The 17,188-nt window shown below is 43.2% G+C and overlaps 1 protein-coding gene across 3 annotated transcripts in view; it reads right to left on the bottom strand.

The window, feature by feature from the left end:
- GLRA2 (glycine receptor alpha 2) overlaps window positions 1-17,188 on the bottom strand; it is a 164,080-nt gene that overhangs the window by 38,457 nt on the left and 108,435 nt on the right. For all 3 annotated transcript variants that reach the window (XM_084623518.1, XM_084623519.1, XM_084623520.1), the window contains exon 8: window positions 4,668-4,817. In XM_084623518.1, the coding sequence (XP_084479644.1) occupies window positions 4,668-4,817 (150 nt within the window). The remainder of the gene's footprint in view (window positions 1-4,667; window positions 4,818-17,188) is intronic.

Below are 17,188 nucleotides of genomic sequence, written 5' to 3'. Positions count from 1 at the left end.
GGTTTGTAATTTATCATTTAAATCAGCTTCTGTACCAAATGACTGGAGGAGAGCTAACATGACGCCAATTTTTAAGAAGGGTTCCAGAGCTGATCCTGGCAATTACAGGCCGGTGAGCCTGACTTCAGTACTGGGCAAACTGGTTCAAACTATAGTAAAGAACAAAATTGTCACACAAATAGATGAATATGATTTGCTGGGGAAGAGTCAACATGTTTTTTTGTAAAGGGAAATCATGCCTCACCAATGTACTAGAATTCTTTGAGGGGGTCAACAAGCATGTGGACAAGGGGGAACTAGTGGATAAAGTGTACTTAGATTTTCAGAAAGCCTTTGACAAGGTCCCTAAGCAAAGAAAGTTGTCATGGGATAAAGGGAAGGTCCTCTCATGGATTGGTAACTGGTTAAAAGATAGGAAACAAAGAGTAGAAATTAATGGTCAGTTTTCAGAATGGAGAGAGGTAAATAATGGTGTCACACAGGGGTCTGTACTGGGACCCGTCCTATTCAACATATTCATAAATGATCTGGAAAAGGGGTAAACAGTGAGGTGGCAAAATTTGCAGATGATACAAAACTACTCAAGATAATTAAGTCCCAGGCAGACTGCGAAGAACTACAGAAGGATCTCTCAGAACTACGTAACTGGGCAACAAAATGGCTGATGACAATTCAATGTCAATAAATGCAAAGTAATGCACATTGGAAAACATAATCCCAACTATACATATAAAATGATGGGGTCTGAATTAGCTGTTGCCACTCAAGAAAGAGATCTTGGAGTCACTGTGGATAGTTCTCTGAAAACATCCCCTCAATGCGCAGTGGCAGTCAAAAAAGTGAACAGAATGCTGGGAATCATTAAGAAAGGGATAGATAATAGGACAGAAAATATCATATTGCCTCTATATAAATTCATGGTATGCCCACATCTTGAATACTCTGTGCAGGTGTGGTCGCCCCATCTCAAAAAAGATATATTGGACTTGGAAAAGGCTCAGAAAAGGGCAACAAAAATGATTAGGGATATGGAATGGCTTCCGTATGAGGAGAGATTAATAAGACTGGGACTATCCATCTTGGAAAAGAGACGACTAAGAGGGGATCTGATAGAGGTCTATAAAATCATGACTGGTATGGAGAAAGTAAATAAGGAAGTGTTATTTACTCCCTCTCATAACACAAGAACTAGAGGTCACCAAATGAAATTAATAGGTGGCAGGGTTAAAACAAGCAAATGAAGTATTTCTTCACACAATACAGAGTCTGTAGAACTCTTTGCCAGAGGATGTTGTGAAGGCCAAGACCATAACAGGGTTCAAAAAAGAACTAGATAAATTCATGGAGGATAGGTCCATCAATGGCTATTAGCCGGGATGGGCAGGGATGGTTTCCCTAACCTCTGTTTGCCAGAAGCTGGGAATGAGTGACGGGGAAAGAATCACCTGATGATTACCTGTTCTGTTGATTCCCTCTGGGGCACTTGGCATTGGCCACTGTCAGAAGACAGGATACTGGGCTAGATGGACCTTTGGTCTTCCCAGTATGGCCATTCTTACGTTCAAGATCTCTGCTTGGCAATCATCTACACTGTACAGATAGGCGATCAGCTGCCTCTTTGTCAGCATCTCCCCAGGAACTTGCTGGAGATCTTCACCTGGTGAACTGATGCTGCGCGGAGGAAGTGGCAGGCCTGGCGTGTGACTCTGGGGAATATGCAACATCTCCCGCTGGCCCAGTGAACATTCCCCAAGAGCAAACCACTGTGGTGGTTGTTCTCTGGACCCAGTTCATGACTACAGATACCTTGATAATGCAACTCCATTGGAGCCCAGCCTGCCAAAAAGTGGGGCCAAAAATACTGCAGAGGTACACAGCCTGTATATGGATGATCCTGGTCTTATGTGCAGTAGGGGCAATGCCATCATGGAAATCCAGGAGAGATCTCTGTAGATTTTTCCTTAGGAAAAAGGGAAATCAGACCCTATGCTGGTCTCATCTAGGTGTCTCCAAAAGGTTAAAAAGAACTGCACAGCAGAGCACCTACTTCAACTAGTTTTGCTATTTTGAATTTGGTTTCCAGGAATGCACATTATGCCTGCCATATAAAGCAATTAATTTTACCTTGCAATGAGAACCTGACAATTCTCTTGTTATTGTCAGTTCTGTGTATGTCAGTTCTGTGTATGGTCACACCTGGGGCAAAAGCACTCTGTTCACATGGCAATGCCACTATTCAATCTTCTGAGTTGCATATGGAATCCAGCCTGGCTAATGGCTCCACCTGACAACAATCAGGTTATTGAATGATACAGGGAAGATAGCAGAAAGAGCTCACACCAGGAGCTGTGTGGGTCTGCTCTGATCATGAAAGCTGATGCTTCTTCTATAACGCAGCAAAATCTCCTGAAATCACTTTTTTACTGACCTTGGTCAGAGTCAGAGGCATAAAACAATAGCCAGTTGTAGAGCAGAGATGAGCTGTGTTTTTGTTTTGGGAAACCAACAACTCCAGGGAGGTTTAGATTCTGGTTCCATTTTATCTGCACCACCAGAGTTTTATAGGTCAGCCACCAGCACTGTATAATGAGCAATATCCCTAAAAGTATTTCTCCCTCCAGTGCTGAGTTTATTACCCCCACCCCCACTTTTCACCCATAATCTGGGTCTATCAGCTGCCAGTACATTACTGCAAAACTGCTAAAATAACACTCACTCTGGGTGGTGTATACTGTAAATATAAAAGGTTTCAGACCAACTGCTCCTCACAAAAGAACAACAATAAAAAAAATCAGTAAACTGGTTTCTTTTTAATTCATGGTGTTCACAACCCAATAAACAAGAGTCAGAGTATGCCGAGAAGGAACACTGTAGGGTTTCAGGTTTAGGAATGAACGTCATGTCAATCAAAGTGCATTTCACTACACGAACCTAGTTTTGTTGGAATACATTCATTTGAAAGATGAGATAAAAGAGATTTTTTCCGTCTCCGGGCACTGTCTACTCTCCTGTCTCCACTCACTACACAGTAAGTACATTTACAGGGGAAGCAGGCTACACAATGCAAATGCACTTTTCCTGAGAAAATTGGGGATGACAGTGCCATGAATGTAGTGATGGGGTGGGGGTGTGGAGATAAAGATTGAGCACAAGGGGTCGAAATGTATAGCATAGAACAGCTTTTCATACTCGGGATAGGACTGTATATTTTGCTGTGGCATTCAGCAAAGAGAACACAAGAGGTTACATGTGATGCCATGAAAACAGGCTGTGCTGCAGATTTATGACATTGTTTTCACACCAAGTGTCTCTCTTGGTCCCTCTTTCTCTCTATGGTTTTACCCTTGAGTTTGAATTGTAAATCTGATTCACTTTCCTATATGTTGACGACTCTTTGCTTTGCAAGCCATTCATGTGCTGCACCAACTGGATGCTTTCATTCCCAACAGTCACAGCCAGTGCCTGTCCCCAGATTGTCAGAACAGATAGCAGCAGTGAGAATGGAAATAGCACAACAGTGAAAGAAAGAAAGGCACAGTGAGAGAAGACCATCATGCAAAACCATATGGATTACTTCAAAAGGAAATAAATTGTGAATGGTCAACAAACAAACAACAAACAAATAACAGTGGAAATAATAAAATAAAAAGGAAGTCTTAGAAACTTTATTCCTTGTTGTGAAACACTAGCATCAGAGTTCCTAGGAAAGTCAAGCAAAAACAACCCAAATGGATAGCTGCTCTTGTCTCATTTGACATTCTTTTATTACAACAAAATATTTCCTGTATCTTTCACATTTGATTGATTTACAAGAATCAAATTAACAAAGAGTAAAGACAGGTCATCACAGCAAGTGATCCTAGACCATAAGACTAGCCATACTGGGTCAGACCAAAGGTCCATCTAACCCAGTATCTTGTCTTCTGACAGTGGCCAATGCCAAGTACCCCAGAGGGAATCAACAGTACAGGTAATCATCAAGTGATCCATCCCCAGTCGCCCATTCCCAGCTTCTGGCAAACAAACAGAGACTAGGGACACCATCCCTGCCCATTCTGGCTAATAGCCATTGATGAACCTATCCTCCATGACCATATCTAGTTCCTTTTTTAACCCTGTTATAGTCTTGGCCCTCACAACATCCTCTGGCGGAGTTCCACAAGTTGACTGTGCGTTGTGTGAAGAAAGAAGAGTATCACAACTACTGTATAACTACTGCTATTGTTGATCAATACACACACTTTTAGGGCTGTGTAGTTATAGTATTGTCACTTGCTAATATTAGCCTGTTAACAACTCATTCCCCTCCAGAGAAGTCAGTATTTCTTCAACTAGAATTACAGTACAAATAAAACAGCTTCTACTGCCACCACATTACTCTTGGAAATAAAGACTTCCAGTGGCAGCAATTCTGGCACACATGCCTGCAGATTTGGAATTGTATCTACAGCCTCGTATATCTGGTATTTAACACACGAAGTCACAATTGCCTCAGGAAGTCTGGTTGGAGAATGAGACACACAGGATCAATGACCAATCCACTGACACCTATTTATAAGGGTAATGAACTGCAGCTGGAACCTGTTGCAAGTTTTCAACTCCTTTTATCTAGGAGTAATCAGTCACTGGAAAGGAAGCTTTAGAATGTGAGTCTAAAGTAGCTGTACCTTGTTTTGTCTCTTTTGTCTTCTTCTAAGCCTCAGAAACTCCTTGTGCTGCCTTGAAACAAAGTTGACTGCTGCATATTCCAGTAATGCAGCAAACACAAAGAGAAGGCACACAGCCATCCAGATGTCGATAGCTTTTACATAGGAGACCTAGAAGAGAACAGAAACAGAATGCCTGATAAGTCATATATGGAATCACAGTCCTTCTTAAATAGGAGATTATTATTACAGAAAACATCTACAACTACAAACACAAACAGACTTCAACATAGCAGAAGTTCCAGCTTTGTCTCCACGCTATGTCTAGAACATTATAAAGCACACTGATACACCTAGTGGCTGAACAATATACTTCAAAGTAAACATCTGCACTCAATAAGTACTCACAGTTGTCTGAATGACAGAACAGGTAAGGACACATCATATCTGTCTAACTCTTCAGTACTTTTAGTAAACACATTGGCCAATTCTCTGCAGTGGGTCCCTTTGCACATATTATCAAAGCTACTTTGTTTCTTTGCTGTTGGTCACCTTTTCACACTTCTAACAGGGCATGCCCATTTAATATGTTTTTGCATATGAACAGCTTCAGCCTTATGGGTCTGACTGAAACCCATAGTGGTCTATGGGAGCATTTCCATTAATATCAGTGTGCTAAAGATGGCCCTATGCACAGAGGGCTTAGAAGGCTGTATGTGCAAAGGAATTAAATATTTTAAGAATTGCAGAAAGGATACAGGGCTTTGTCCTGCATGACACTGGGCAGCACGCAGAGAATTTCAGAGATTCTGAGCACTACTACTTAGCATTCCCTGGAGGCTAACCTGCTGCCCTGAGCATATGAATCTAGTCATGCCTGCCCCTGCAGTGTAGAGTGGCCAAACTGGATATGTCAGTAGGGTGAGATAGGGTGGGGCTAGTAGCCTGGTATAAAGTTAGGAAACCAGGCATTTAAATTAGATGCAAAGCAGGTGTATTTGAAGTTGCAGGCCACACCCTGGTAGGAATGTTCAGCAGCAGTATTTAAGCACTCTGCACAGCACAGTGCAAACCCCTCCATGTTCCAGGCAATCTGGAAAGCATGGGCCACAGGCTGAGATATATTAATAATCAAGCCACTATAATTTCTTCAAAAACATAGCTGTAATTGGCATTGTGATTGTTTGTTAGCATCTTTAAAGGGGCAGCTTGTTTTCATGTAGAAATACCTTAGTAATCACATTAGGAATGCGCAAACACCTGGAATGTGCTGCCACAGACATTGCATTGTGGGACATGAAGCCCCAAGGATCAGCATTTCTGATTGAGCAAATCCTGTGCTCATGTGCATAAGGCACTGAGGGCAACCTAATAAAGGAACTCCGGAGTTAGCCTGCCTGCCACTTATGTAGTGCTACTGTAAATTACATCCACACAGTTGCTGAGCTAATTGGATTATTATAACTCCACCTTGCTCAGCTGAAATCACGTGAGTAGCAACAGCAGCATACTTGATAGCTGTCCAACATCTGGCTGGGATGATTTAGTTGGGGTCAGCCCTGCTTTGAGCAGGGGTTGGACTAGATGACCTCCTGCTGTCTATTCCAACCCTAATCTTCTCTGATTCCCTTGACTCTGCATGACACAGCACTCAATGAGGACAAGAAAGCAATCACAATGTAATACTACATTAAAAAAAGGGCAAAAGTCCTATAATAGGGTAGCATCAATCCCTTCATTTCCAAAGCACTATGCATCATTCTACCTATGCAATCCTAGTAAGTGACTGATGTAGCTAAAAACCCATGTAATGCTTTGAAATCAACCTTTGTGCCTTTTTCCAAGTTCCCCAATACATGGAACAATCTCTAAGTCAGGCCCTTTCCCTCTGCTGGTTCAAATACTTCTAAAGGATTCACTTCTTCTCCAGGCCCATACAAACTAACTCATGGCAGTCACTTGTTGTTGTTGTTGTTTTTTGGTACCACAATGTAATGTAAGAGATCCCATTGGCTTCCAAGTCTATTTTCTCTTCCTTCAATTCTGCCCTATTCCTCACCAAACAGCACTATTTCTCCAGCCTCCTTGACTTCCATACCCACAATCCTAGCTGTTTCTTTGTCACAGCCAGCATATGAGGTGAGATTGTTCCCTACTTGTGCCATTATCCATCTACAGTGAGCTAATGCCCCAAGGTAATTCCTGGACACGAAAACCACAGCGGTTACCTTTGAAAACTTTCCACTTTTGCCCTTGATATCTAGTTCAATTTACCTCAGCATTTCCTGTAATTCCTTATATAGGAAATACTGCAAATTCCGAGGAAATATTTTCTCTCTCTCTAGTGTAATTGAAAAGGTTTGGATTTTTTTAAGAGTGACCTCCAGAAAACCTTTAAAAAGTCCTAGCATATTGGCTCACCCTACTCTATAGAGTATTTTAAGAATTTGATGTTTGGAACCATCGCCTTGTTCAGTTTTATCACATTCAGGAAGTCCATTAAGCATTTCTTGTATTTTTCTTTCTTTAACTCACTCAATTGCCATGTACCTTATGTTGCAGAGCTTCCGCTCTAGTGACTTTTTTAGAGCGTTAATGGCTCCCTACCAATCACACCATAAATGATATAAATTATTCAGATGCTCTGTAAATGTTTTAGGATGAGTTAATGAGGAAAGTTTTTCAGAATGAGGTCTGTCTGCACCAAGAACAAGACATGATAAGGCTGAGCATAACAAATGTGACAGAAGAATTCCTTTTCCTTTTTAGCATTTATACCTTTCTTATCTTCACTTAGTTGATATTTGGCCAAACTATACTGTACATATGAAGGACTAATTTTTGCTCTGACATATTTCTGCAAAACCCAAAACTCCATTCATTGGAGTTCCCTAAGTTGTAAATAAGCACAGAATTTGGCCCCTTAAAAATCAGCTGTGTTTGCAAGCTGTCATAGGGTGACTGCCCTGTTTAAAAGGAAGCACGGTTCAGTTTACCCATGATTAATAAACTGCCTCCCAGTTGGGGTTAAAAGAACGCAACAGGATCTTATAAAGGAAGAGCAAGGAGATGGATGAGAGAGAGTTATCTCACAATAGACTGAGTGAGATAGACAGAGAAGGGCAGGTGAGAGCTGCCTGAGGAGGAAAGGAGAGACCCAAGGGAGAAACAGGAGCAGAGAGGAGAGCTGGTACGAGCTGTTAGGAAGAACAAAAGGTTGATTTGGAGGAATGGCCAGGCTGGGGAAACCCTGCTGAGTTACAGGAGAGTTGTGAAGAGACCCTGAGAAACAAGGGGAAGAACCAGCTTGGTTAGGAGAAGGTGAGCCCAACTCAGGAGGGTTGATGCTAGAGAGGTAGGACTCACAGGCAGGAAGCAGGCCTGAGTGGAGGGCTGCACGAAACTGAGCCCAGATCAAGGACATTCCCTGAGCATGGGCAGGATTCACAGGTAGGGATGTCTAGCTGAGTGAGTGGATGTCTGAGTCATGGGATACCTGACTTGGGGCTACAAACCAGCCAAGAGTTGCAGGAAAGAAGTAAATCTGGGAGCTCTCAGATGGATGGCCTGGAGAGTGGAGCCCTGAAACAAGGGCAAAAAGAGTCTGAGAACAGACTGGAGATGGACTCATGGAAGGGTGAGCTGGAAATTATGTCCTGGGAGAGGGCATGGAAAATGGCTGTGATTGTATCAGTTGTAGGTTGGGGGTTTGGAAGACTGGTTTTATCATGAGGGTTCTGTGGATGATTGTATATGCACAGGAATAAACTATACCTAGAAGCAGGCTTTTAAATTGGACAGAGAGAGATTATATTTCTTTTAAGGCTGAACCATGGGGACACAGAGATGGGTACACCTGTTGTAATAACTATACTCCTGCATAGTAACTGTACTTATTTTGGGCCCAATGTATTAACTTGCGTTTTCCCAATCTGAATCTTATTTTGTTAATTCAAGTCCATGTTCCTAACCTCCCTGATATTTTGTGCTAGTCTCTGTCTTCGCAATACTTTCCAGGTTATGGTCATTTGTACCCTCTAATTTCAAAAGCCAGATTCTCTGGGTGATAGCCAGCATAAAATGAAGCATAACTGAAGACAAATACGGCTGTCCCTGCTTATGCCCGTACTGAAATTTGGCATCAAGTATGTACTGGATTTGCCTTAGTAAATGCATTAGCCTAGACCATCCCCTCCAATATTAAAACTCATGGGATGGAACTCTGTGAGAAAATCTCCACGAAGATCACTTGCAGAGTTCTGTTCCACTGGGCGTGCTGGGACCTACCCCCAAACCTGGCTGATCCTGCAGGATGAAGGAAGGACAGGACCATCCATGGTGTAGATCCTGTACCACAACACCAACTCTAGCCCTCAGAAGCCCCCTCTCTCTCCAGCAGTGCAGCTTCACTGCAGCTGTGCTATCAGAGTCCTCCTGGGCATGCGACTCCTGGAGCATGATAACTGCAATTTTTAACTTTAAAATTCTTGTAAATCAGTGTAGTGTGCACTGCAGAGATAGCTACAGCAGTCAAGAACTGCCTAAACTTAAGAACTTAAACTGATTTTCAGAAGTGCCAATTACCCTCACTCTCAATAAAGTCAACACTTACTTAGGTACTCACATATGAAAACGTGGGCCCTACATTTTAAGTTGCTAGGTAGAAATGGACATGGGTAGAAAGACCACAGATGAAAACAACTGTGAAAGATGAAATAGAAGATACAACACCATGGTCTGCTTCAGGAAACAGACTGCTAATAGGATTTTGAAACAAAAACACCATTGTTAAAAATCATACACAGAGCAACATGCTGACACTAACGTCCACTGCAAAAATGTATTAACTTGAGAGGTACAATTTGACCAAGATCATGGCAAGTACTCATCTTGAGAGATAATATACTTAAACATTCTTAAGATTCACTGAAACAAGAAATCTCTACATGCATTGTTATATACATTCTGAATGGCTGCATCAGAAACATCAGTAAATCTCTTTGCTGTGGTCACTAATTTCTGAAATGTCCATTTTGAAAAAAATTAAATTAACTTAAGTCCAGAAAATACTTTATTTTCCTCTGAAGAACCAAGCAGAATATGTGCATTTCCTTATTCTATCTGATTGAGTCATCTGAGGTGAATAGTAATCTGCATTCAACTCAGCAGCTGCCAGCTAGGGTGCTGTCAGTACCTTTACTACCTGGTTGGGTAGAATTGCTCCAGAGCTCAGGATTCTTTGACCTTTGAATAGAATGACCTCGTGCATGGCTCTTTTTAAAATTACGAGAATTTAGAATAAATGAACCCCGTTCTTCCATGTAAGCCAAATAATAACCACCAAATTGAAAACTGATAATGTAGTTGTTGTCACTTATACTAGGTGTGGGTATGTATAAGTGTATTTATTGTTTTTTCGACTTGATAGCACGAAAATAGTGCTGTGGTTCAGGGAACTACAGTACGCTCCAACACACAGTTACCATACTGTAGTTTCTATGGTAGTCGCAACTAAGCAAACCATTAAAAGTGATCCAGTTCACTGAAACAAACAAGAAGAACCTAAATTTAGAAAAAATATGCCATGGGCAATACCCTTTTAAACTCTTGAGCTCTGTTTGTGACTAGACCAAAGACTCGTTTATTTCCTCCCCCTCGTTCTGCTCCTCCTCTTCCCTAAATTGTAGACTTCCTCCAAGGCATAATTTGGAGATAAAAGGCATTTGCTTATTTTTGTGACTGTCAGTCTCTCTGTATTAGTAATAGATAAATTAAACAAGTCCTTTGGTTAGTGACAATTGCCCTACCAACATTAACAACAACATCAGATTAAACAATTGAGTATGGGGAAATCAGATGCCCCATTACATTACGCTCACTCTTGACCACACATACTGTCTTCCTAATCTGATACTTGAGCACACGCTTATGGTTTTTGAGGGGTTAAGCATCATCATTCTTAGATGTAAGCCTGTCTGATTCTTTTGGCATTATATTCAGTATTGCTACCTCCATCAGATCAAAACATATAAGCCAGGCAAGTTCGTTCTTTGTGGGTAGTTGAAGAATTTTTAGATAAAGATCATGTGACAAAAAGTACCTGAATATGCACCCTATCAAATTATCCTCTTCCTATATTTGGAAAAAAAAGACTGGCAAAAAGGATATTACGAGGGGCTTGCATTACCACACAATCGAACTAACTGGCCAAGGGTCTGCAACCTAGGTTGCATGCCTCTGAGATCAAACCAGGCCCAAACAACCCAAAGCAGATTTGAGACCATAAACAACCAACCCACATGATATTTTTCCTGTTTACAGTATGCTGGGTTGAATGACTCAATCAATGCATTTTTCAATTTCAGAGCAGTATTTGTAATCAAGATCTAATTGCCCTGGATGGTCTGAGATGTCTGACCCAGAAACTTGTTTCTTTTCTGTTTTTTAATTAAAGTTAATTATGATCCAGCTGTATTTACAAACCTAGAGAGAATAAGTTCAGCCTTTGGAATGAAGAAGCAGAAAACCAGTTGGCTGGGAGTATATTCTCCCCTCAGTGCACATGCGTAACTCCCAGAAGTGCTCATGAGCACTATGCACTTGCATCCAGGGTAGAGCAGAATAGATAGTACCACATTTTATATTCATTTTCTCTGATGATTCTGATTGACCAGAATCACTTTCTGAAACACTGATGCTAACACAGCAGATCAGAATGCAGTGGTCTCCTATGCTGTTAGGGATATAAAGTAGCCTATTGACTTCCGGTTCAAATTTGCAGGGATTTGAATGTTTGGAAGCAGAGCCAAGTGATAGGGCTTTGTCTGGAAGTGGCAAACTTTGGGTAAAACTCCATTCTCACCTCTGCTTTCCGACCTGTACTATAATATTTTCATCTGACTCTATGTTCTCATTTGTACTCTATTGCCAAGGGCTTTGTCTGCTTGAAACTGTGCTACCCCAAAGCAAGGCTCAGGGAGGGAATCCTCAGCTGCAACCTACATTGCAGGGCCAGGTATTTAGCATAGGTGGCCTGACCATGACAATTGCCGAGGCTGATGAGAGGGGAATAGCAAAGAGACATGCGCATGTGTAAGCGGGGGAATAGTCCCACTACTGTGGGGAACTTTCCTGGCTTCTGCACTACCCTGGCGAAGTGGGTTAGCGAAAGGATCTGAGTCCTCGCTCCCACTTCCTTTATCCAAAGGACTCCCTGCCCTTGAGGACTCCCATTCCACGCTCCTGCCTGGCAAAGTCCTCATAACCCCAACAAGGGTGGGCCCAGGATTCCTGGCGGGCTTGACCCCCAATCCTGCTGTGGTCACCTAGGACAGGGGCTAGGGTGTCCCCACTCTGGGGTACTCTCTCTGCACTGGGCACTTCTCTGACCCACTGACCATTACATACAATTTAAAGCAAATGCAAGTTATTTAAATCAACAATTAATTTAAAAAAGAATAAGGAAAAATGGGAAAGGTTCAAAGAAACACATCACCCTGCTCTGTGGCAGAGAACATCACAAACAGTGTCTCTGGAACGTCAGGGCAATTCACAGTCTGTTCCTTGTAAGTTCCAGGCCTCCTTCTCAGGCTCTGGCTGTGCTGCAGGGATGCTGGGTTGGACACTCGCTCTGGTGGTGGCCACACGCTCTCAGGCTCTAGGTGGCAGGGCCCTTCTTCCCAGCATTTGCCCCTCCCTGTCGGGGTTATCAATCCCCCTCCGAGTCTGGCCTGCAGAGCCTCCTGGCTGAGGCGTCTCCCTGTGCTGGGCCCACTGCCCGGGGTCTCCCTCGCTCTCCCCAGCTGCTCACCGCACCCAGCTCTGGACTGCTCGAGCCCCAGCTCCACTACTCGGTCTCAGCGCTGCTGCTGCTCTTCCTCTAGCTCCCTGGGCTGCTCCTCTGGCCCCTCTGCCTCTGGTTGCTGCAGCTCTGCTCCCAGGACAGGTCTGCTCTGCAGGCTGCTTCTGTGACTCTGCTCCCAGCACTGACCTGCTTCGTTGGCTGCTTTTCTGGCCCCTCTGGCTCTGGTTGCTGCAGCTCTGCTCCCAGGACAGGGTCTGCTCTCTCTGGGCTGCTTTTCTGGCCCCTCTGGATCTGGCACGGATCTGCTCCCCAGCTCAGCTCGGGCCCCTGCTTTCTCCTCAGCTCGGCCCCACTCTGTCTGACCCACGCAAATCAAGCTCACATGGAGGATGGGGCCTCCTGACTCCCTGATTAGCCTACCCACCCTGTCATTCAGGCTGACCTGGAGCATTGGCCTCTCTCCCCATTGCTCCTAGGGACTGTCAGTCTCAGGGTCCTGATTCCCCATCAACCCTTCCCCCTTTTAGTACTGGGAGCTAGCAACTAAAACACCCCCACTTAATGTTAGTAAGGGGGCAACATGCTCCTCCTCCATGAAGGATGTTTGGTGTCTTGTTGTACAGAGGCCCATTAACATGCATTCATTTGTAGGGATCACATCTATTTTCTCCCTTCCACATTCCAGAGTAATAAATAAGTCACTTTTTGTGGCATAAGGATCCCTTGGCTGGGTTCTTGGTAGATCCCCCCCCGCACGACAGAAAGGCATGATTAAACAGAGAGGCCAGTGCTTCAAGATTTGATCCTTTGTTCCTCACCCACTGGCTGCTGCTAAACATACCAGGTGTGTGATAATATTCTGTATTTCCTGCAGCCAAAGTTCCAGCTTAACAAGCTTCTTACCTCTGGATTGGAAAAGCCCGTATCTGAATATCACCAAGCTGTAAAAGTGTCTGCAGGGACTCCTCTCCACAGATGGAGGCAATCCAAAAGTACAGCTGTGAGCTTATGAGCAGGATTTTGCAGTTCCCTCAATGAAGAGTTGTCTTAGGAACTGTAGGACCACAGCATTGTAACCAGGGCTGGGGAAATGGTTTGCATGGGAATCTGACCACACATGATCAAGACATGTTCAAGTCTGCTGAACCCGAACAAGGAAAGCTTAAGTTTACTTGATGTTTGCAGTACAACTTCATTATATTGCAGCACAAACTCTCAGGGCAAACAAGGCTGGAGACAAGCCACCCACTCTCTGCTCTCCCGTGTTTGGTGAAGAGTGTATTCCACTGCTCAGGGAAAATACAGCATTCAGGGTCAGGCTCGCTGCAGTACACACAAAACCCCTGCAGGTTCCCTTACCTCTACTTGTAAAGCGGCAGGCCTGTGCTGTTACATCTAACATATTGGGTTGTCAATGCAGGATGGCCAGTGCTGTGCCACTTGCTGAGAGTACATACCATCTCACAGAGCACAAAGTCACGATGCCCTGTGGTAGATCCCCAGCTACTCATGTACCACCTATAGAGTTCATAAGTGTTTCCATTGCTTTTCTTCTCTACAGTCCCTGGGCTACAGTTTTACTAAGCAGGAAGAAAGATGTTTTGCTCACCAAGACTATGATTCACCATTGCCCTTCAGTGCCAACATAAAGAGCAACTAAATATCTTTGGTGCAAGAGATTCTCCAAGGGTGCCAGAGAGTCAACTTTGTGCCTCGCTCCCCACAATAGGCTCAAGGGACAAGTCAGAGCAGGCATGGACTGGGCAGGGGGTATGTCAAGTGCATAAGAGGGATGGGCCAAGGCATTCTTATGTCCAGGTGATTCTGCAATGGCTCTTCGGGCTATTGCAGTCAGAGGGTAACTCAGAAGAACATCAGGGCTGACCTAACCTGTGCCAGGTAAGAAAATGGCTTTGGTTGCCCTGGAATTGGGCACAAGCTGCCTCCCATTTGCCTGCTCAGGGATCAATGAAGGCCTGAAGTTTTACCAGCAGTGTAATGAGTCACTTTAACTCTTTCTTTAACTTTCAGCACTTTAAAAAAGCTCAGAAAACACACTGCACAGCGTTTTAAATCATGTACCTCAGGTTTTGAAATCATAACTCGTTCCTGACATTTTAAAACACATTTGTTTGCTAGAAAATTCTGTTCACAGGACACGCTAATTTTGGTACAGAAGATGACAAATTGTGAGCAAGTGTCATGCCCACCCGACTTCCAGGGCATTGGTTTTTATTGGTAAATCAAACAACAACAGCAGGACCTCACCCTGAGTTTTCTCGCCAACCCCAGTTGGCCCTATGGTTTCCTGCAGCACCAATCTCTTTCTGCCTCTAGTTCCTTCTGACCAGAGAAAAGGTTCACACCCACCTCTCTGGTAGCCCGCTGAAGTTTATAAGCCACATCTTCCATAATAAATCATCAGAATTAGCCGCAACATGCAGCGTTCTAATTCCTGTATGGACCAAAGAAGAGTCCTGTATCTCTATGCAAAATTGTAGAACATACCACCCTGGTACAGAATATTTTTATTATAATGTATATATTAAAGATAAGTATATCTGAAAAATTCTTGTTTAAAAATAATTACCCTGCTAGCAAATTGAAGAGAGGAGTGACACATGGCTAGAAACATGAAGAGAAAAACTTAAACGCTATATTTAAAAGATAACTTTATGGCTGATAAGTTATTAATAGATGTCAGGAATTTTCAGTAACCCTTCCTCTATCATTCTTTATCAGAGCTGCAGTGAAGTGTTTGCCTTGTTGTTGAACCCTAGTAAATGCTTCTCACATAAGCTGACATTTATTCACCTGCCATTACAAGTGCACAATGCTTGTGATGAAAAATAAATAAATTAAAAATCAGGCCACCAAGCCAGAAGAAGATCCAGAGAAATAAAACCTCCTGCATGAAAGAACATCACATTGGCAGGGAGTAGGCTATACTTAGTGGTTATTTAAATAACAATGCTCAGAATTTCTATAGCTCTTCCTACCAAGGGTCTTACAGCAATTTACAAACATTAATGATGCCTCATATTATCTCTGCATGAGAAGAAAGTAGTATTAGCCCCGTTTTACAGATGGGAAAACCAAGATAGAGATTATTACTAAACAACTGGCCCAGCTCCACACAGAGAGTCAGCAACACAGCTGGGAATAGAAAACCAGCTTTCTTGCCTGTCGACAAGTGTAGACAAGAGAGATGGAAGAATCAAAGGTGATCCCGCACGATGTGGGCCCGAGTGAAAGGAGAGATGATGGTGTTGAAAGAATCATGTTCTCCTTCCTCATGAAAACATTACTTTTTGCAAAAGCCCACTCAAGTCACTCATGAATACATTTGATCTGATGATCTGTAAGTAAATTTGCTCCCTCGCATCTCTACTCCTTTCCCCACCTCAGTCCAAAGGGTTTCTCCCTCCCCCAACAGCCCCAACTCCTCTCAACAGGTGCTCTCCTCCTCTCCATCTGGAGGCTGCAATGACGAAGAGAGGGTAGCTAAGCAGAAGAAGAGAACTTCATTACTCTTTCTTCTCTGCCCAGTGGCCCCCTTCGTATCTTCTTCTGGTCCCTTGCAGGTTTAATGACTGAGCACACCTACATCCATGTAATCTATCTAGCTACTTTATGAGCCCCCTTCACTTTAGTGCAAGAGCTCCTCTCCTTTCATAATGTGTTTCTCAAAAATCTGAGGAGAAAGGCAGAGGCAAAATCTTCTCATTCCCCAGCATGCAATGGGGCAACAGCTGGAGATAGTCAACCTCTTCAATCTAGAGGACCTATCTTCTGCTCTCCTCTTTTTTCTCAGTTGGCTGGACTAGCTGCAGCATGATGTCTCCGTCTTTGCAGCAGCTCCTGTTGTCCTAAAGACAGCAGGAGGCACCGTAGAGAGAGAGAGAGAGAGACCCAGTCTGCTGCTAGTGCTGATGGCTGATAGATTGCCACCTCCTTTATTTCCTACTTTACAAGGCCTCATGACATCTCAGCAGATAACAACCTATTGTTTGCAATTCCCCACCTTAGTTCTACATATTTTTATCCTGAAAGCACTTAAACTTGTTTTCAGTATGTTTGTGAATATACAGGCTCATTAGGCCATTTCTAGACACTGAGGAAAACACACAAGCTACTAGATAAATGTATTGGGTGGAATGAACTTTAATTGTGCAGAATGGAAAACAGAATTTTAGATGCAACCTAATTCAAGGGTAATGCATAGAAACAAAGCTTTGGTTTTGTATGGATTTTCTGACTGGATAGACTTGTATCATATTTGATCAGCATGTTCGATACAATTATTTTCAGAAGGTCCCAAGTGGATGGCTAAGTAGCATTACAAATAGAGATTGTGAACACTGATTTTTAACCACATGGACTCCACACATTGCAGTAGGGCGAGGCATGTCTCTCAATCTTTAGCAGAGTTTAGATTTTACTTTTAATGCAATACTTATTTGACTGTGACATGGAAAGACCTGTAAAGTCTTCACATGTCATTGTCTGGCTATACTGAAAGGACAGGAGACACCTGATATGGTTTTAATCAGGCTGCAACTTTATCATTAGATGCCCGGCAGATAAAAGTGTACAGTGCAGGTAACCCCATGTTCGTTCAATAACTCCAGTGGGCTTCCCCCAGCCCCCACTCTTTTTCCATCCAGGTCCTCCAGCCAACCCATTGCTGGGACCTTACCATCCCCTCCTCTTGTAGGAGGGTTAAGGTTGGCTAAGA

Source organism: Lepidochelys olivacea, assembly GCF_965140295.1.
Source record: "Lepidochelys olivacea isolate rLepOli2 genome assembly, chromosome: 1".
NCBI classification, from domain to species: domain Eukaryota; kingdom Metazoa; phylum Chordata; order Testudines; family Cheloniidae; genus Lepidochelys; species Lepidochelys olivacea.
Note: the sequence above shows the minus strand (reverse complement) of the source record. Positions and strands in the feature narration are given on the sequence as shown.